General features: G+C 37.6%; 1 protein-coding gene across 2 annotated transcripts; it reads right to left on the bottom strand.

Annotated features, from left to right (window-relative positions):
- LOC109834599 lies at window positions 9,639-22,461 on the bottom strand. 2 transcript variants are annotated; one of them, XM_020402635.1, is made up of 7 exons: window positions 22,219-22,461; window positions 14,684-15,052; window positions 14,528-14,580; window positions 13,984-14,021; window positions 12,227-12,545; window positions 11,209-11,525; window positions 9,639-10,543 (listed from the first exon to the last, which is right to left on the bottom strand). In XM_020402635.1, exons 1-7 carry the CDS (start codon window positions 22,289-22,291, stop codon window positions 10,051-10,053), a joined length of 1,662 nt encoding a protein of 553 aa, XP_020258224.1. In that variant the 5' UTR covers window positions 22,292-22,461; the 3' UTR covers window positions 9,639-10,050. The 2 variants fall into 2 exon arrangements, with proteins under 2 accessions (XP_020258224.1, XP_020258223.1); XM_020402634.1 differs by lacking the exon at window positions 22,219-22,461 and adding an exon at window positions 19,244-19,486 and having other exon boundaries at window positions 9,640-10,543.

Below are 22,717 nucleotides of genomic sequence, written 5' to 3'. Positions count from 1 at the left end.
ATTAGGCTTACTAAAGTTAAAATGGTTTTATTATATATATTATTAGGGTAAGAAAAAAGTTAAAAGTTACTTCAATTAGTATTTTATACTTAGAGTAATGTGATCAGGGTTAATATTAGGATTATTTTGGATAAATTAGTTTAATTGTGCTATTAGAGTTAGGATTATGGTTATTAAAGTTAAATTAGTTAGTTAGAGTTATGATTAAGTTGAAATTTAGGTTAAAATTAGTTGAATTAGGCTTATACACTAGGGTAATGTATTTAAGTTTAGAATTAGGATTATTTTAGTTAGATTTGTTCAACTTTGGTTATTAAAGTTAGGTTCAGGGTTACTAACGTTAAATTAGTATTATATACAGGATTAGAGTGAAATAAAAATTAAAGTTAGTTTAATTAGGGTTCTAAACTTAGGACAATGCTATTAGGGTCAAGATGAGGACCATTTTGGGTAGAGCAGTTTTATAAGGGTGGATTAGGTTTTTCAAATTTCAAATAAAAGCATACCATAACCCCTAAACTTGCAATAAAAATAAGAAATTGCATTAAAGCATACCTTGAAAGAAGAAGGAAAGGAGGAATAAGTTGACCAACAAAGGTAGAGGTGAGTGGCAGTAGTGGCACAGGTAAGTGATGGTGTCAAATGCAAGCAACGGTAGCAAGGGCTGGTGACAAAGTTGGATTGGAGTCGGTCTATCCTCAGAGAGATGAGAAATTAGTGAAAAAGAGGGGTAGGTCAGGAGATAAGTTAAAAAGTTAGAGGGATGTTCAATTCTGACGCGGAGTGGCCCTTAGTGGGCCCTACTACATCCCTGATGGAATAGCCGTCAGAGATGTTGGATACCTCATCAAGGATGTTCACATCCTTGACATGCGAAGAACAAAACCGACGGGGTTATCATTGACAGCATGTGCCGTCAGAGATCTTTACATTCTTGACGGAATTTCCCATCAAAGATTTTCCCGTTAACAATTGCATAATTTCTACTAGTTCCACCCCTAGCACATGTGGCCTTTTAAAGAATTCCAAAAAACACTATCTCCTTCTTCATTCTTTTCTCCTCCTTTTCACTCTAATTTTCACTTATATTTTTCTTTTCCATATCTTCTATGAACTCATGACACTCTCTCATCTCAAAAATCTTTCATGTCTTCACTCTCATATTCTCTCTCATTTTTATTCATTTTTTCTCTATTCCTCTTTTTTTAATACTTTCCATTCTCATCTCTTCCATAACCCATGAACCCTCTCATCTTCAACCTCTCTCATCTCTCTCATTCACTCTCATCTTCTCTCCTCCTTACCCACCACTGTCTTTTTCTTTGTCATTGCTTCTCTTCCATTGCTGCGACCACCTCCCACTGCTCCTCCACCTCCTCCTCCTATTTTTTTTCTCATTCATCGTTTATCCTCCTATTTTATCATAACTTCCCCTCCTCCTCGTCATTTGTAACTCCTCTTCCTCTCTTGCATCTCTTTTTTCTTCTTCTCCATCTATCCTTACTCTCCTATGTCCTGTGTTTTCCCCTCGGCCCTCTCCTTCTTCTCCTCATTCTCCCCCACCTCCTCCTCTTCTTCTTCTTCTTCTTATGTGTTATCTTTCTCCTCCTCCTTTCTCTTTCTTTGTTTTGTTGCCTCTCCTCCTAAGCACCATCTTTTTTTTTTTTTGCCCATCTCTTTCTACTTTTTCATCATCTTTCTACATCATATCATTGTCCCAATTATGAATGTATACAAAATTTTATAGCATAGTCTGTAGAAAATAAAAAAAAGTAAAATCTTAAGTAACACGTAATAATATTATGAATATATGTAACCGTTTATATATAAAGGTAATAAGTTTTGTTAACAAAGTAACATATATGTAAATAAATAGAATAATGTATTAATAAAATGAAGTAGACTTGGGAAAACGAAAACAGTAACAATTTAATCAATAAAGATAAAATTTTATGAAAAAAGTAATAGTTTAAAATAAAGGTAACATATTATTTACAATAAGTATCATGCTCATGAATAGCGGTAACATATTATGTGCATAAAATAATAGCTTTAGTTTCATGACATAGATTTGAGAAATTATAATGTAACAATTTAATAAATAAATACAACAATTTTGTGAACAAAGGTAATATTTTTTTAATAAAAACAAAAAAGATAACAATTCTATCTTGTCTCTTCCTTTCTCAACTAAGACATCTCTTCACTGTCTACCTCTTCTCTTTTGTCCTCTCGTCGCTTCTCTTGGTAGTTTTAAGAATAAAAATATTAAAGATAACAACTCTCTTTTTTTCTCCTTCGTGAACCAGACCTTTTAATCATTACAGATCATGAACATTGAATGTCTTATTAATTTTTAGTTTTTATTCTCCTTAACAAATTCAATATCAATGTATCACTCTTAATATGACTAGTTTATAAAATAAAAATAGTGAAAATAGGGTCAGAAAAGGAGAGACAACGAAGAGAAGAAAGGGGCTAAAGGAGAATAGACGATAGAAAAGAAGGAAGAGATGCAAGAGGTCATGAGAAAGTGAAGGAAATGTAAACAAAAAGAAGAAAGAAGTGAGCAGTAATAGTGGAGAGAATAAAGATCAAGACAGTGGAGGATAAAGGACAGAGAAGAAGAAGAAAGATATGGAGGAGGAGGATAAAGAACGGAGAAGAAGAAGAAAGATAAGGAGGAGGAGGAGGAGGAGGACGAGGGAGGAGAGACAGTGACATTGATAGAGAGGTAACAATGGAGATGAAGTAGGAAAAGAGAAAATGAAAGAGAAGAGAGATGTGAGAGGTTGAAGGTGAGAGTGTGAATGGGCGTGGGGTCCACACTCAAGTTCAGCCTTTAGCCGCATTTTGTTTTTTCTCTTCGTTTCCGCGCGGAAGGATAAGCATGTGGGGGCCACAAGCTGGAGGCAGCGGACTTTGTAGGCCCACCCGATTTCTATTTGGAGTCCCATAAATGATTCCTAGGGTTTTCGGTGGCAGTGTGCAATGGGAAAAACGAAGAGGAGATTTTTTTCGGTGGCAGTGTGCAAAGAAAGGAAAACAGCAAAGGATTTTCTGCTGTGTTGAGGAGATAGAGAGCACTCAGCCGAATTTGAGAGGGTTTGTGCATCTCTTTTGAGAGAGAATTTGTGAGAGATTTGAGAGTTGGTTTAAGGGTTTTATTTGTGAGACTTTATGTGATTGTAAACCCTATTTGTATTCAATTTCTCTCTAATGGTAGATCTCCCCCCTCCTTGCCCCATGGACGTAGGCAACTTGCTGAACCAGCGTAAAATTCGTTTGTCTTGCTGTGATATGTAATAGCTTGTTAGGTTTCCTCGACAAGTCAGTCCTAGAACTGATGAGAGGAAGAGTGTATATCTCACTTTGTTGAGTTATATCACTATCGATTCTTGTTTTCTTTGTGAAAAAGTAATTTAGTTGTGATCTTACTCTCTTGTTGTGCACCAGAAGTGCTGCCGAAATTTTCGCTGCGTACAACAAGTGGTATCAGAGTTCAGGTTTTGGCTTGGGCTTGTTCGAAGGATTCACTAAAGGATTCTTATCTGAAGAGTTAGATCTATCATATGGGTGAAACAAGCACATCGGGATCGTCTCTTTTGAAGGCGATACAGAGTCTAAGCATCAATAATACAAATATTAATGTTCCGAAGTTTGACGAAAAGATTAATTTTGGTTTGTGGAGGTGTTAGGTAATGGATGCCTTGGATGCATAGAATTTGGAGGAGACTCTTGAGTTACAAGAGTAATCCGAAGACATGGAGGATAAGGTTTGGAAGAAGATGAATAGTACGGATTGTGGAGTTATTCGGTCATGCTTGACGCTGGATCTTATTTATGAGGTTATGAACAAGACGTCAATGAAGAGATTGTGGGAAACACTCAATGAGAAGTATCTTACTAAGAGCATTGAGAATCGGCTTCACTTGAAGAAGAGGTCTTACCAGTTCAAGATGAAGAGGAGAGTTTCCATTAGGAAGCATGTAAACAACTTCACAAAGCTACTTTCAGATATGGCCAATGTGGACATCATTGTTGAGGGTGAAGACAAGGCGATGCTACTTTTGTGTTCGTTGCCGGAGGATGATTATAGTACGTTCGTTCTCACTATGATCAATTGAAGAACTACTATTAGTTATAAGGAGGTGATCTCAGCTTTGGTAAATTATGAGTTGAGGAAGAGTGATGGTGAACCCTCCGAGAAGGCATCGGGAGATGCATCAGCAGTTCGAGACCGTGATCCAAACTGTTGCTAGTTCAACCGCTCAAAATTGAAGAATAGAGGTGGTCATAAGAGTATTGGTAGGAATCAATATCGCTTTTGTAAAGAAGATGGACATTGGAAGATCGACTGACCAAAGTTGAAGGATAAAGCCGGGAAGAATAAAGGAAAAACTATACAAGCTTCGGAAGTGAATGTTATCAATGCTAGTGATGACAATTCAGATATAGATGCTTCGGGCTTTTCATGCTCAGCATTACCGTCAGTTTGTTACGCTGACTCTACAGAGTGGATGATGGATTTTGGTGCTACATATCATATTTTCCCTAGGAGGGATTGGTTCTCCAGCTTTGAGAAGTAAGAAAGAGAGGATGTCATGCTTATGGGTAATGATCACATATACCCTATTGGTGGTATTGGTACAATTCGGATACGCATGTGTGACAGGGTGACCCGGGAGCTGAAGGAAGTAAGGTTCATTCCACAGTTGACGAAGAACATTATTTCACTTGGAACTTTGGAGGTAACTGGCTATCAGGTGATCTTGGAGAATGCAACTTTGAAGATCGTGAAGGGGTCCATGATGGTGATGTGAGGTGTCAGGGAAAATAACCTATACTACTTAAAGGGCAAGATAGTTACAGGGGGTCTGACATCTTCTATCACTAGAGAGGAGGACACTACCAGTTTATGGCACATGCGTTTAGGACACACTGGTGATAAGTTCCTACAGGCATTGGTGAAACATGGGCTATTAAAAGGTGTGAAGACCTACAAGATAGAGTTGTGTGAGCATTGTATACTTAGGAAGAAGACAAGAGTGAAGTTTGGCACCGGTATTCACAATACACAAGGTATATTGGACTACATTCACACAAATATTTGGGGCCCTTTCAAGCACACATCACTTGGTGGGGCTAACTATTTTGTCACTTTTATTGATGATTATTCCTGGAGAAATTGGGTATACCCTATGAAGCACAAACATGAGGTCCTGTATATTTTTATAAAGTGGAAGAAGAAAGTGGAGCTGCAGACAGGTAGAAAGGTGAAGACTCTTCGTTCGGACAATGGAGGAGAGTATAAAAGTGATCTGTTTCTACACTTTTACTAGGATCACGGCATTAGGCGACACTTCACAGTTCGTGAGATACTGCAATAGAACGGGGTGGCTGAGAGGTTGAATCGTACCTTACTGGAGAAGATACGATGTATGATGACACAGAGTGGATTGTCAAGATCCTTTTGGGCCGAGGCGTTAGTTTATGCGAGCTATCTCATGAATAGGTTGTCGTGCACTGCGATACAGAGAAAGACTCCAATGGATCGTTGGTTTGGTTTTGTAGCTAGTGACTATGAGTTGCTTCGGATATTTAGGTGTCCAGCTTATTATAATGTCAGTGATGATAAATTGAATCTGAGGGTAAAGAAAGCGGTCTTTGTGAGCTTTAGAGAAGGAGTAAAGGCTTCAAATTGTGGGATCCACGGGATAAGAAGATAGTTATTAGCAGAGATGTTACATTCGACGAGGCGTACATGATGAGGCCTCAAGTCCCTCAGTAGGTAGAGGGAGACCAGACAAGAAGGATATCATAGCAGGTGGAGGATGATGTAACTCCACCCGCTCCAGATAGCATTGTATCAATTGAGGCTCCTACAAAGGTGACAATGGAAGGAGATGGGATGACAGCCGGGCATTTAGAGAATACAGTGGATCGTGAGACTCAGGAGCAGGGTCATGCTCAGGAGTCCATTGCAACAAACAAATCCAGAAGAGTGATTCGTCGGCCAGCTAAATATAATAATATCATGGTTGCATATGCCTTATCAGCAGAGTTCGTTGATGATTTGATTCCTTCTACATTCAAGGAGGCAGAATCTAGCTCTTATTCGATCAGATGGAGGGAAGCTATAGAGGAGGGGATGTGCTCTCTTTAGAAGAACGACACTTGGGAACTCGGAAAGCTACTGAAGGGTAAGAAGGCTATTCGATGCAAGTGGGTGTATGCAAAGAAAGAGGGATCTTCTATTGGGGACATTGGTACAAAGCCAGATTGGTTGCCAAGGGTTATGCATAGCTTGAGGGCGTTGATTACAATGAGGTATTCTCACCTGTTGTAAAGCATTCGTCGATTAGGATTCTGTTTGCATTGGTGGCATAACTGGATTTGGATTTGGTCCAGATGGATGTGAAGACAGTCTTTCTCCATACAGATTTAGATGATGAGATATACATGAAGTTTTTACACGGAGATTTAGATGGCACAACAGGAAAGGAAGAATTAGTGTGAAAGCTGAAGAAGTCTCTTTATGGATTGAAGCAATCGCCGCGACAATGATACAAGAGATTCGACTGCTTTATGATTGGCCGATGGTACACAAGAAGCTCATATGACCCATGTGTTCACATGCACAAGCTACAAGATGGTGAGTATATCTATTTGTTATTATATGTTGATGATATGCTTATTGCCTCCAGAAATTCTTCGGCTATTCGAAAGTTGAAAAAGTAGCTGTCATCCAAGCTTGAGATGAAGGATCTTGGAGAGGCGAAGAAGATATTAGGTATGGAGATCGAGAGAGATAGGGCGAAGGGGAGATTGAACCTTATACAGAGGAGTTATTTACAGAAGATGTTGAAGAAATTCAGCTTTAATGGCAATGCAAAGACAGTAAGTACTCTATTGGCTCCCCACTTCAAGCTTTCAGCTTTGATGTCACTTGTTTCAGTTGAAGATAGAGAATATATGTCAAAAGTTCCATATGTTAGTACGGTTGGTAGCTTGATGTATGCTATGGTATGTACGAGGCCAGATTTGTCACAGGCCGTGAGCATGGTATCTAGGTACATGCATGATCTCGGGAAGGGTCATTGGGAGGCCGTGAAGTGGATTATACGGTATATCAAAGGTACCGTGGATGTTGGTTTGTTTTTCCAGAAGAATGAGAAGACGGGACAGGATTGTATTGGCTATGTGGATTCAGATTATGCGGGGGATCTTGACAAGCGCCGGTCTACTTCAGGATATGTTTTTACATTGGCAGGAGCATCAGTATGTTGGAGATGTACACTTCGGTCTACAGTGGCTCTCTCTACTACAGAGGTGGAGTATATGACGGTAACTAAAGCTGTAAAGAAGGCTTTATGGTTGCATGGATTGTTGGAAGACTTAGGGATATCACAGGAGACCATTCAAGTATATTATGATAGCATGTCGGCTATCTATTTGGCAAAGAACCAGGTTTATCATGCATGCACGAAGCACATTGATGTCAGATTCTACTTTGTTCGTGATGTCTTGGATAACGGTGATGTCATATTAGAGAAGATCCATACAAAGGACAACCCTGTGGATATGTTGACCAAAGTTATTTCGGGTGTTAAATTTGGTCATTGTTTGGAGCTTTTGAACATTCTTCGGTGTTGAGGCCTTTGGAGGCCATTTGGGTGAACTACGTGAAGCTTGATTCATTGGGCAAGAGGATACGTAGGCAGTCGTTTGATGTAGCCGGTTGGATTTGTTGATTTTGATGGGGGTGAGATTGATTGAGCTCTCGTTTAAGTTACCGACTTGTTGTGGATTGAATCCGTTGTCATGGATTTATTCCACTTCATACTGGACGCAACAAGTGCGATATTTGGTTGTTTTGGTGTCGGCTCAGTTTTGAAAAAAACTTCGCCGAGGTGGAGAATTATGAACGGGCATGGGGTCCACACTCAAGTTCAGCCTTCAACAGCGTTTTGTTTTTTTCTTCGATTCTGCGTGGGAGGCTAAGCGTGTGGGGACCACGAGCTAGAGGTAGGGGACTTTGTAGGCCCACCTGATTTCTATTTGGAGTCCTATAAATGATTCCTGGGGTTTTTCGGTGGCAGCGTGCAAAGGGGAAAACGAAGAGGAGATTTTTTTGGCTGCAAGCAAAGAAGGGAAAATGACAGAGGATTTTCTGCTGTGTTGAGGAGATAGAGAGCACTCTTTGGAGCTGAATTTGAGAGGGTTTGTGCATCCCTTTTGAGAGATAAATTGTGAGAGATTTGAGAGTTGGTTTAAGGGTTTTATTTGTGAGACTTTGTGTGATTGTAAACCCTATTTGTATTCTCTTTCTCTCTAATAGCCCCCCCCCCCCCTCCCCCCTCCTTGCCCCGTGGACGTAGGCAACTTGTCGAACCACGTAAAATTCGTTTGTCTTGCTGTGATTTGTGGTAGCTTGTTAGGTTCCCTCGACAAGTCGGTCCTAGAACCGATGAGAGGAAGAGTACATATCCCACTTTGTTAAGAGATATCACTATCGATTCTTGTTTCTTTTGTGAAACAGGAATTAAGTTGTGATCTTACTATCTTGTTGTGCACCAGAAGCGCTGCCGAAATTTCCGCTGTGCACAACAGAGAGAGTAGGAGAGGGATGACAGAGGTTGAAGATGAGAGGAGAGAAAAGAAATAAGAGAGGTCGAAGATGAGAAGGGCAGAGAAAGATGAGAGAGGCTCATGGGTTCATAGAGAAATGAGAAAGAAAAAAAATGAAAAAATAATGGAACAAAGAATGAAGAAGGGCGTGTTTTGGAACATGGTTTAAGGGGTCTTTTGAATTGTTTCTTGGGTCAAACATATTTTTGGATGACCCAAAAAATATTGAGGTTTTTTTAGAATGGATTCTTAAAGGTGAGGTTCCAATTGCAAATTTTCCTGAAAACTCTATTGTTATGAACTAAGTAGTTATTTAGACTAACATGCGAGCATTACACTTAGATGGTTTCTCTTCTCTCTTTTTTTTCCCTCTCTAATTACCCAAAATTGCTCCTGAACAAGCCATTATGAGAAAAAGGAGGGAAAAGGAAAAAGGGAAAGAAAAAAGCAAGGAAAGAATGAAAAACAGTAGAAGAAAGTCAACTAAGCTGTTGAGTTTCTTGGCAAAATAGTCACCCGCGTCACATAAACATCACCTCAGTATGGATTGAACACACATTTACCCGTACTTAGTACATACAATGGGCAAATCTAATGGTAAAAAATTTACAAAAGACTGATGTTATTACCTACTTACTGTTCACTAAAAAGACATTTGTTATGTAGTTAAATGCCAAACAGTCTGAGCGTTTCATGCATAGGTCTGCATTGTCTAAAGCCTGAGCAATTGATATATTTTTTGGTTAGTCACAGTTGTTTATTTTATTACAACGGGTAAATGCAGTCATAAAGGTAGTTGCAACACAAAGATCTGCAACTACGTCTAATGACTTAAACAGATTAGGATGTAAGTCACATACAACATTTTCAAGCTGCAAACGAGGTCTACATCATAACTTCAATTGTAATCAAGCCAAAACAGAAGCCCAAAAACATGACACCTCAAGTGGCAAAGAAGAAGGAAAAGGGGGGAAAAAGAATGTCAACTAGAAGCATAACTGGACGTTACAAAATTTAAAATTGAACTACACAACTAAAATTATGACTGCATGTGATAGAAATAGCAGTAACTATTGTTGAGTGCAGTTGATATTTACATTGCAATTGCAGTTACAACGAACAAAAAAAAAGCCTATATTTAATTTCATTTTGAACAAGCACGTCTACATTACCTTCCCTACCAGCCAAACCCTGGACAAATTTTCTGTTGCAAGAGAAACATTTATAGTACAAGCACTACTCCAGTATAGCCCATTCATCGGCTTGATGTCCCTCATAAACAAACATTAACCCATGCATTGGCTGAATTTCCCTTATATAGGATATCAAAAGGCATGATTCATGCGGATCAAAATTTTCTCATATCAATACCAAAAATACCTTCATCAATTTCTTACTGTTTTGTGCTTCACCGGTTATTTACTCATCTACTTCAACCAATCTACCACAAACCCACTTCTTACTTTTGGTTGCAGATCTAATTTCTCCACCCTCCTTGGATTTCAGTAGTCCTTCTCTTTGACGGGGTGAACTTTTGTACTGGATAGAACCATTAACCTTAGGTTGCTCCTCTTCCAAGTTTTTAAGATCAGAATCTTTCTGGCCACTGTTAGGCTCCAAAGAAGTTGAAGCAAGATGAAAGCCGTTCACTAACCTATCATCTAAAACTTCTCCGCTATTGTATGATTTATGAGCAGATTGGAAATGGTTTACTACCGGTGCCTCAGAGGTAAATGATGCTTCATCTCCAGAATCATGAGATATTGGTTGTCCATTCTCTATGCTTTCAATTGAGCGGGTTGCCTCAGCAATTAGCTTCCTGGTTTCAATAAGTGAAGCTTGGGCAAGAGGGCTCCTTTGCGCCGCCACTTCAAGAGCTTTAGCTGCCTTCTCTGCTTTGGTGATCAGTAATCTGAATACATTAATTAGTTAAAGTAAGAAAATTGGATCATTGATCTTATTGTAAATGAAGGTAAATACAATAGAGACATCATAATTGTATATTTTGAGATGAGAAATTAGCAATTACGTTTAGAGGGTACATAGATGATATGTATTAATGTATATTTAGAAATGAGACTATTACAGTAGGCTTATTAAGGTTTATGCGTAGCCTTTCAAAATTAGCATTTTGTAGACTAATCAGCCTATAGCAGTGCGTGTGTGCTTGCATTTGTCTCTACACATACAAACACACACACACACATACACATGAAGAAAACGGTATGAGTTGATAGCATGTTTTGCTAAATGAGCTACCAAGAAATAGACGAAATCAAGATCATAATCTTCAAACTAGTTCACAGTGGATGGCCAAAAGAAATTATTAAGGATAGACTAGAATACACTAAAAGTCTAAGCAAGTAGATTGGAAGGAGAAAAATTATCATTTGGTTAATCTCTTAATCAGAGTAGAGAAGAAGTAGATGAAGAATAGAGTTTGCAACGCGGAATAAGCTGTTTAAGCTTCAGAAGCGCGTGTGATAGAAAATATATAATTGAAATGGTAAGATATGCAAAAAGAAAAAGAAAAAAAAACTGTTAATGAAAAAAGATGTCCTGTATAATGAGACTTACTTTGCTCTCTCAGTGGCTTCTTTCTGTTTATTCTCCATTGCTGTTCTTTCTTCCCTAATTTTTCTGATCATCTCCAACTTGAAGCTAGCCAACGGATCTTTATAAGAAGGGGATGCATGTCTCTTTCTCCTAGATAAAACTGTCTTTATACTTCTGAACTCAAGTTCAGTTCCTTTTGGTTTAGGTTTTCCCTTCACAACCTCCTTTTTTTTAACACACGACATTTCACATGATGGTCGTCTTCTTCGTTTTCTTTCAACCCCAACAGATACTCCATGATACTGTGATAGTGCAGAGCAAACCCGTCCACGGTATTCCTAACATAAGAGGGAAAATAAGCGAATCAAACAAAGGAAGCTTTTAATAATGTGAAACAGAAACAGGGAGAGGTGCTTTAGTCAGTGTTGAGAAACATGAGCAACAAAACGTAGTAAGCCTTTACCTACACGTAGCATTCTTAAATAGTGCAGACACATCGTATGCTATCCTGTTTCAATATAATGTGCACTATTTCCATAGTATGTACGCTATTTCAATATAAAATGTACTATCTCAATAAAACGTACGCTGCTTCAAAATAATTTATTTTCCTCTTAAGAGTATTTACTTTATTTAATTTATTTAAGACTTGAAGAAGTTAAGTATTTGCTTTAGGATTGTTAGTTAAGCCTGATGGCTTCTTTTGTTGTCGTGATTGATACTTGGTAACACCATTATACGTGTGATTGTGGATTTATGATTTGGAAAGCATGAAGTGGATGTGCAATCTATGATGAGATATGTAAATTTGTGATGATATATTTGAATATTTCACTGTGGTACTTATTAGTAAATTAGTATAGCTTGTATCAATTTTAGAATTCTTACTGAAAAAATCATCTTTTATATTTTTAAGTCATGTTACTATTTACTGAATTATTATAGACACTTTTTATATTTCTTTTAAGTTAGAAGAACAAAAGACGTAAGATATGTTGTGTTATTCTATATTTCAATATTGGTGTTAGTTTGCTCTTACAGGATCTGCCCATTTGGCAGAGATAGCTTCTGAGATCTTCCTTCGTTGCTCGAGCGATTTAGGTGCTCTCTTGCTAGCTTTTAGCCAAGGCATTGTTTTTCTCTTCTCAATGCTCTCCAACCACTCTTGTTTTAATTGCTCATCTATGATCTTGTATGAATCCCACTGCAGCTCATCATCACCCGCATGGCCCTTCCTAGATGCTTCAGCAATAATATTCTGCCACTCAAACAAGCAGCCTTCTTGAACCATCAGCATTTCCCGTCGTCGCTGCCAGCCCTTTCGCACTCCTACTGCGATCTTTATCCTTGTCTCCTCACTGCAATAATAATGCGAGAATATGACGCTTATAGTCTATACCCAGAAGAAGGCGATAATTAACTAACTAGTCTAGATAGTTGGATACAATATCAAGATTTGAACTTAGATAATAAAGATCATTGTAATGTGGTTTCTTGATAATATTAATACTATTAAATGTTGCCATTACACCAAATCTCTGGAATTGTGCTGAGGTTGGGGACTATAATTTTTTATTCTAACATGCCCCTGTGGGTTGAACGTGCTTTATAGAGGCCGAAACCAAGACTCCCTAATATATTTTTTTTTAAAATTCGCTCTAAATTCGTGACCAATGAGATTTGAACATGGGTTGGTCCGATACCATATTAAGGGACCCTTCCACTACATCAAAACTTTGAAGTTGTGGTGAAGATTAAGGACTATAATTTAACATTCTACCAATAAAGTTATGGGTAAATTTCATGGAATTAACATGAAGTTGAGGAGGTTATGCACAAAGCTAGTATACTTTATTTTGTTAGAGAAAACTACCATGAACTTTCAAAACTGCAGAAAAAGACTACGAACTATTTAGAAGTTGTTGTTAATGGCATTAATGTTTTGGATAAATGGTCTAAACTGCCCCTTTTACATCTATCATACCCACAAAGTTCACAAGGGTAATATTAATATAGAAGACATAAAATACACAAGGACAGTTGTCCACATCATGTCAAATGTATATACAAGGACAATTGTCCAAAACATGTCATCTAAAAAGTACATGACAACTTACCGTAACTGAAATGAGGCAGTGTTGTGTGAAAACAGTTCTTGATAGTTCTCTCTGCTAAAAGAAGTTACCATAGGTTTGTGCAAAACATTCCACAGTTCATGGTAGCTTCGTGAAATTTATTCTAAAATTACCATCTATAAAAATTTGTTTATGATTTCACTTACAAGATAATTAATCAAGGAAAAATGAGGCAGTGTTGTGTTTAAACAGTTCTTGATAGTTCTCTCTGCTAAAAGAAGTTACCATAGGTTTGTGCAAAACATTCCACAGTTCATGGTAGCTTCATGAAATTTACTCTAAAATTACCATCTATAAAAATTTGTTTATGATTTCACTTACAAGATAATTAATCAAGGAAACTAAAAGTTCTATCAAATAGGAACATCTGTAAAGCTCGGCCATATTGATGCACAATTATAAAAGATCCTCATTTATATTAGGGAATGCTGATAAAATAATATGGTAGACAAGGAAAAACACGCTGGAGCTTAGATTGAAGAAGGTATTCAAAACTACCAGTCCAACATAAAGGCATTGCCCAAAAGAAACTAAGCACTAAGTTAATCAAAGAGAAACTGGCAATAGGTCTTAATACCTTTATTTACTAATAGCAGTAAAGCTAATAAAAGTCATGCTGAAACTGCAAAGGAAACATTTGAAAGGGTAACCCATAACTTACGTCTGAGCATGTCCCAAACTCATTAACTTCATCTTCACCTGCATGAGAAAACATTAGTGAGCACAGTGGAATTAATTTGCATGCTCTGTAACTGCTATGAAAAGTGCATTAACAGATTCAACAGAAAACTACTTGTGGGGTGGCACAAAAAACAGTGATGGATCCAAATTTCAAGCCTGGAAATGAAAAAAAATTGCATACAAACTACTTATAGGAACATGCGACATGAAGAAGCCAAGAAAAAGAAGCATAAATAACAATGAAGTCTTGATCACAAAATTTTGGATGATCGAGTTCCCAGCAGAAAAAACTAAGAAATTTAGCAATTGAAATATTTTGTAGGATATAGAGCGCATGTTATTTATGTAACATTTGACTCTGATTTTCTTAGTGTCAACAGTTTTAAAGAATACTCAGTAACTTATACAATGGTTAAACGACGGGGAAAAACAGGAATCTCTCTACAAGCCCAAATAGTTTTCTTCCTAATTCTACAGCTAATATTTTCAAGTTAATAATTAACATTTCTCTTACATGACATCACCTTGGGATCCTGCATTGCTATTCTGGTCCTTTCTCGTATCCTCTGAAGAGTTTCTGTATGCATATTTCAAACATAACAATGAGCACAGAAAGAAATTTTCAGCTACAACAGAAGGAAAAATCAGAGAAAAATAAAAGAGGAACTCAAAATTCATACCTGGACTATGCTTCCTGCCCTTGTTCCACGGAACATTTCCCTTGTTTGCCTTTGAAATTCTTGTTCGTCTTAACCTCTCTTTTTGAATAGAGTCCTCATCAGAAGCATGAAGCTCTGGAGACTCTTCATAAGGTTTAGAGACTTCTCGTTCAACAGTGGCAATTGCTTTCATGAGCTGTGCCTTTTCCTTATCAGGAGACCAATCTTCAAATATAAATTTTCTAGAGATTTGATTGTGGTCTTCCCCTCCAAAGCCTATTTTTTCATGTTTAACAATAGAGAGTTTATGTCGCGACTTCCCATATAATAGGAGCCTAATCCTAGGAGTAGATTGACAGTTTTTGTAAGGAAGCCATAAAGGAAAAACATCTGCAAAGAAAATAACATAACAATCAGAGACTTGCGCAAACAAAATGTTAATGTGTTATAAACACAGGTTGTAAAACAAAAGTTAAAACATTCAACAAAGAGAAAAAAGAGGCTTCAGAACCTTCCCCCCCCCCCCCCCCCCCCCCCCAAACAACAACCCAAAAAAAAGCAACTATTTTTCAGTTTTATCTAAACCCCTCAATTGTTTCAGTTCCACCTTAGTCATTTAAATATATGCCGAAATATCGCTATTTCGGCTGGTATATTGTTTTGATGCCCTTCCAATACGATTATGAAAAAAAAAATCATTTTTTTTATTTTTACCACCTTTTTCTGATATGTCAGAAATATTGGTTGATATTTCATTGAGGAAGCATCGGCCGATATTTGCTAATATCCAAATGAAAAGGATTATTGAGTTTAGGCTTGATTTTGGTTCCCATTAGACCTAAAAATTAACAAATTCCCGAACCCAAATACCCAAAATCCCTAGTCAATTTCATATTTCTCCTCCCTCTTCGTTCGGCACTCCAACTCAAAAACGCTAGACGATCTCAGGTACGAATCTCTCTCTCCTCTCTCAACTCTCTCTTTCTCTTCTCCAGTTCTTCTCTCTCTCTCAGCTCCTCCTCAGCCCTCTCTCTCTCTCTCTTACCTCTACCTATATCTAATATCTCTAAATGTCATATATCATTATTTATGATGCAACTTCTTATGTTTAGAATACATTAAATATATTTTGATTGCATATCACAATGTTATGTTACATATGAATATCATCCAATGACACCCTGATATTTTTTACATATCCTCGATATATCACCAATTTTACGCAATCTGATATGGATTTTGGTCATCCGATATCTCCGATACTTTCGATATTTAATACGTTGCTCGCTGAACTATCAGAATTGTCACTCTCAGCATCCCGCTACTTTTTTTGGAGAAAAACCATTTCTTGTTTATTACTTTGTGGGTATTGAAAATGGATCCATGAGAGGAAAGTGATAGTTTAGGGGGGTAATGTGAGATTGAATATAGTTCGGGGTAAGGGGGTATGCAAGGATGATTTACAAGTTTAGGGACCAGGTAGGAAGAAAATAGTTCAGGGTATAAGCATGAAGAAAATACGAATTTAATAGTTTAGGTGGCGAGTAGGGATTGAAGCCAAAAGAAAATAAAAGTTTAGAAGGGTGATTAAGAACCCAAATCACGTTATTGTTTGGAGACACCTATCCTCTCTTATCACACTCCACTTCTGCCATTTCTTTCTCTCATCAACAACAACCAAATGCTACCAACAGCTTATCTTTAGTATATTTCCTTTTAGGCTTTTAGATATTGATCCCTTAAATATTTCATATCTTCAGACTAATCCTTCAGGTCATGCAATTGCTAATAGTCCTTAAATTCATATACTTTACTTGAAGTTAGTCTCTCTGTTAGTTTCTTCCTCCAATTTCATAATTCTCGTTAGGTTAGTGGTTAACCAAACAAGCTAAATTACTGTTTTACACTCAATTCATCCACTTCATTCCAAAATGACGAATTCCCCCGTCTTATGAAAAATGTTTTATGAACTTATGATTGTTTAGGAGAAGACGAGAAGTTGGGTTTGGATTTAATACTTTAAATAGTTTTTAACTTACAAACGACTTTAGATTTGAGTAAACTTAATGAGAAGGGTATAATATGAAACTGAAGTCAAAATGTTAAGTATAATGGAATATTCCTTCTAATTCAAATGATAATTTAACAGAGGACTAATTAGGAGTAACTTATATGAAATGGGGGAGTATATAGCAATTTCAATGGTTTTGAGGACCAATTTAAAATATGACAGATTTGAGGGACCAAATCTAAAAAACCATTCCTTATAAATCTCTTTTATTATGTCTTTTTCATAAGATTAAACCTCACTTGAATATTCTCTGAACAGTATGCCTTCTAAGAATATTCAACTCGATCAACAGCTCTCGGTTCCTAATGGTCACGTAACCAACACATTAACTTTTGAGGTGGTAAATAACATCGTATATGAAAGAAACTTAACATGTTTCCCTATTGTTATAGCCTATAAATAACTAAGTGTTAATCTTTATTTAGAGACCGACACGTGTCCCGCTTCACTCCTAATGATACGTATTTCGTGACGAACGAGTCGAGCTACTCCTGCGGCCGACCCCATAGACCGACAACTTGTTTAGCTGACTTAAAAGACGGTGTTTGTCGGCCTACCCACCAGATCGATGCTACAGGCACCCGCACTCAGCCTACCATTCTAGCCGACAACTTGCGTAGCCGATTAAAAATGCGGTGTTTATAGGCCTTCAACTAGACAACTAGAGAGACGGTGTGTCCTCGAACCTCCCTCCGACAACCAACTATCATCTTCTTAAATACGCTGTCAGAGTCATCATTGCTTTAGCCCCCCATAGTCTTTATGACTCATCGGACATAGTCAGCACTGAGCGCTTGTTGTCGCCCTCACGTTAAATATTTGGATGACTCACTATTTCAACGGTCGACACCTATAACATACCTGCAGAATCAGTTGCCTGTCTGGACTAGTTGGCGAAAGTTACCTATATATCCTTCTGATCTATTTGTGAAAGGAAGTTGTGCAACCTAAGGTAACTTCTTTTGCTCACATGCAACTCTGAACTTTTTATTATCACTTATTTCTTATTTTCCCACTCAAGTTCAAACGCTGACTTGATCGTCGGAGGAACAACTGAAGACCCCAACTCCGGCCTCGCACGAGGTTTTCATGTGCAGGAGAAAACGTCAGCCTCCAGAACCAACCATCTAAAGGAGTTTGAGAACCCTAACACCACTATAATTTACAGACAAACCCCCTATTTGATAACTAACATTAACATCTATATTTGGCCTTCAACCCACATGGAAAGGCCTTCAATGAAAATATAGACTTTCTTGGAAAGGCACAATAACAGAGAAGAATTATTGTATTCAAATTTTTGATGATGGGATTTGAACCAAAAACCTCATTAAAAACTTATGTTCTGATACTATCTCCAGAACTTTTTTAACCAGAAGCTTAAGTTTTGCAGGTTATGAATAATATCTAGCAAAATTAACAGATGGATACTTAATTTGTGTTGGGTAAAAACTAAGCAATTGAAGCATGATATAGCCAAAATTTGAAGTATTTAAACGTCTTTTAGATTTAGTTACCTAATTTCTATGCAGAAACAAAAGCGCAAAATAAACAGAGAATCAGAGATCTATTATTTATCTAATATTTACTGGTAGGAGTGGGAATGCAATCAAACACAAATTGTTTTCTATCGTTTATGTTTCATTCAAGGATATACTACTTTCCTTTTGTTTCTGCAAGCAACCTAAGTTATTATATGGCTAAATATCATGAACCCCCTTAACTTAAGACGATTAAACGATAACTCCCATTAACTTCCAAAATATTAGAAGCAACCCCCTTCCCCCTCCCCGGTAACTTAGGATGATTACCAGGAAACCCCTCATAACTTTCAAAATATTAGAAGCAACACCCTCCCCCAAACCCCCAAAAACCTTAAGTGTAGGGGTTACCAGAAAATCTCCTTTTAATTTAGGATTTTACCCCAAAAAAACCCCTAACAGAGTTAACCTTAAAATTTCACATGGATGGATGCATGGGGATGTTGTTTTCTAGTGAAAATTGAGATTTACACTTTTAGGGAGGGTTTCCGATAAAATATTAAAGTTAAAGGGGGGTTTTGGATAATTTCATAGCCCCTAAACTTTAGGGCTTGTTTTGTAATATTTTGAAAGTTGTGGGAGGCTATCTGATAACCGATCAAAGTTAAGGGAGGTTATCTGATATAAAGCCTAATCTTAAATTTAACCAAGGCGATGAGATAACATTCAAAGTTGGTTTTTCTCTTTCAAATTCAATCAAGAAAAAAAAATATGGTGGCACACTTGAATCATACAACTCCAATTCCTGATTACGTGAAATGCACAAACGTTAGATCGAAAATGGCCTATCATTCTTCCCAATGTTTTTCCCCTGACTAATTAATTAGAAATTGCAAAACCCAAAAAAGAGTGCAAAACTTATCCCAACCTTGACTTTAAACCCAGAATCCTAAAACCCAACACCTTGAATATTAAAAAATTGCATTTAAAAAAAATGAAATTAAGAAAAGAACAAGAAATGAACCATACCCAACATCTTGTTTTCAGTGGAGAGACTGAAGTGACCCTTAGACCAGCAAGAAGAACAAGTAGCTGAGGCCATTGCTGGTTCTAGAGAGAGAGAATGTAGAGAGCTAGAGAGACTGTGTGCGTGAGATTCTAATCTGAAAAGATTTCTCAGAGGGGGATGGTGGAGGGAGAGAAGAGGTGAGAGTGGTGAGGTGTTAATTTTGGGTAAATGTTAGGGGAAGAAACCCAGAAATTTGGGATATTTGCACAAACCATCGGAAGGAACTTCACAATTTTGGATAAATTCCCAATTTGATATACCACACGGAATCCGACCCGACTTGCGACCCGGGTCGGATTTTGGGTTGCCAGGGGCTTTACAAGCCACTTAATCAAGATTAAAACCCTCTTTCAAGTTTAGGGTCGTGCTGTAGGTCCTTTTTTTTTATTTTTTTGTTTGCTAATTGAGAGATTTTCTTAACTAAATTGGGATTTTTCTCCAAAGAAATTTAGATCATTTCACATTTTCAGAGCAACGACAGTAGGGAGGATTCCTTGGAAATAGCGTATAGATTAGGGATGTACTCAAGTTTGAGTTTTGCGTTCACATTTAACTCTATTAACTTTGTACACATATTCCTATAATCTATTGGAATGTGTTGGACTTTTGAGTACTTTTACGTCAAATGTTCTATCTTACTTATGTTAAATAAACAACTCAAATGCAGCTAATTGCCAGAGTTGTTTCCACTCCAAATCTAGATTAGAGTCAGAACCTACACTAAGACTTCGATGGTCTTCAATACAACAATACTATTTGGCTCGCAGCTTATCACCCAAGAGCATCTCGCAGCCCACGTGGATCGAGCCACGTCAGCACTCCCAAAAATCCCATGACCCTTTCTTTCCTTCCCCAACACCGTTTCTCTCTCCTCGCTTCAACCATCTGATCTCCCCAAAAGAAACCATCTCCACCCTCCTCCTCTCCCCCAGCCCCAACTCCACCACGACACCACCGCCGCCCCCGTGACTCTCCCCAAAAGAACGAGATTTTGTCACCATCAAGCAGATCTGCTCCTCCTCCACTGCCATTAAGCCCTCCGCCATCTTTAGCAGGATGAGGTCAAGCTAGGGCTCGACCTCTCTCACAAAACCAACTTCATCCGAGACCAAATCGGCCTCCTCTTAGGCCCGCCGATCTCAAGTGCCCATCTTCCGCCGTAGTATCCGCCCGTCGCCGGAGTCAGCCCATCTCTTCAACTCTGTTCAGAAGCCCTAAAATCGAAGCGCTCTCTCTCATCCCCCCACTTCAAAACAGGTACCTTTTCGCTTTTTTAATCCATCAAAAACCCTCGATTTCGTGCAAATTTCACTTCTTTCCATCTGATTTGATATGATTTCAGTTTGCATCTTGTTTAATTTCAATCTTATTACAAACTATTTAGTACATGACTAAGCTATGGAGCATACAAGGATTATAGTTTGTAGGCTTTGATCTGTCTGTAACAGTTGGTTTTTCCCTGAAAAAATTTCACTTCTTTCCATCTGATTTGATATGATTTCAGTTTGCATCTTGTTTAATTTCAATCTTATTACAAACTATTTAGTACATGACTAAGCTATGGAGCATACAAGGATTATAGTTTGTAGGCTTTGATCTGTCTGTAACAGTTGGTTTTTCCCTGAAAAAAACATTTTTTTTGTTTGAAGCGTAGGTTTATCGTTCGTTGGCTATTGGCTGTTGAAAATTACATCTCAAAGGTTTGGACTTGACTATTTTAGTGAATTTTTATTTGAGTTGTTCCCTTCACTCTGTAGTTTTCTCTCCCCCCACTAATTATGTTTTAGTATGTCAAGGAATAAAATCTGTGTTTTTCAAGATGCAGCTTGTCAGTTTCAGTCAATTGTTTGCTCAGTTTCTTTGTTCAGTTTTTCTGTCAACTATTTTTCTGTAAAGTTTATTGATGGATCAATTTGAATAGCCATGTTTTAGATTTAGTTACCTAATTTCTATGCAGAAACAAAAGCGCAAAATAAACAGAGAATCAGAGATCTATTATTTATCTAATATTTACTGGTAGGAGTGGGAATGCAATCAAACACAAATTGTTTTCTATCGTTTATGTTTCATTCAAGGATATACTACTTTCCTTTTGTTTCTGCAAGCAACCTAAGTTATTATATGGCTAAATATCATGAACCCCCTTAACTTAAGACGATTAAACGATAACTCCCATTAACTTCCAAAATATTAGAAGCAACCCCCTTCCCCCTCCCCGGTAACTTAGGATGATTACCAGGAAACCCCTCATAACTTTCAAAATATTAGAAGCAACACCCTCCCCCAAACCCCCAAAAACCTTAAGTGTAGGGGTTACCAGAAAATCTCCTTTTAATTTAGGATTTTACCCCAAAAAAACCCCTAACAGAGTTAACCTTAAAATTTCACATGGATGGATGCATGGGGATGTTGTTTTCTAGTGAAAATTGAGATTTACACTTTTAGGGAGGGTTTCCGATAAAATATTAAAGTTAAAGGGGGGTTTTGGATAATTTCATAGCCCCTAAACTTTAGGGCTTGTTTTGTAATATTTTGAAAGTTGTGGGAGGCTATCTGATAACCGATCAAAGTTAAGGGAGGTTATCTGATATAAAGCCTAATCTTAAATTTAACCAAGGCGATGAGATAACATTCAAAGTTGGTTTTTCTCTTTCAAATTCAATCAAGAAAAAAAAATATGGTGGCACACTTGAATCATACAACTCCAATTCCTGATTACGTGAAATGCACAAACGTTAGATCGAAAATGGCCTATCATTCTTCCCAATGTTTTTCCCCTGACTAATTAATTAGAAATTGCAAAACCCAAAAAAGAGTGCAAAACTTATCCCAACCTTGACTTTAAACCCAGAATCCTAAAACCCAACACCTTGAATATTAAAAAATTGCATTTAAAAAAAATGAAATTAAGAAAAGAACAAGAAATGAACCATACCCAACATCTTGTTTTCAGTGGAGAGACTGAAGTGACCCTTAGACCAGCAAGAAGAACAAGTAGCTGAGGCCATTGCTGGTTCTAGAGAGAGAGAATGTAGAGAGCTAGAGAGACTGTGTGCGTGAGATTCTAATCTGAAAAGATTTCTCAGAGGGGGATGGTGGAGGGAGAGAAGAGGTGAGAGTGGTGAGGTGTTAATTTTGGGTAAATGTTAGGGGAAGAAACCCAGAAATTTGGGATATTTGCACAAACCATCGGAAGGAACTTCACAATTTTGGATAAATTCCCAATTTGATATACCACACGGAATCCGACCCGACTTGCGACCCGGGTCGGATTTTGGGTTGCCAGGGGCTTTACAAGCCACTTAATCAAGATTAAAACCCTCTTTCAAGTTTAGGGTCGTGCTGTAGGTCCTTTTTTTTTATTTTTTTGTTTGCTAATTGAGAGATTTTCTTAACTAAATTGGGATTTTTCTCCAAAGAAATTTAGATCATTT

The sequence above is a fragment of the Asparagus officinalis genome, chromosome 3, assembly GCF_001876935.1.
Source record: "Asparagus officinalis chromosome 3, Aspof.V1, whole genome shotgun sequence".
Taxonomy (NCBI): Eukaryota; Viridiplantae; Streptophyta; class Magnoliopsida; order Asparagales; family Asparagaceae; genus Asparagus; species Asparagus officinalis.
The sequence above is the reverse complement of the archived record's forward strand: the minus strand, read 5'-3'. Positions and strand labels throughout refer to the sequence as shown.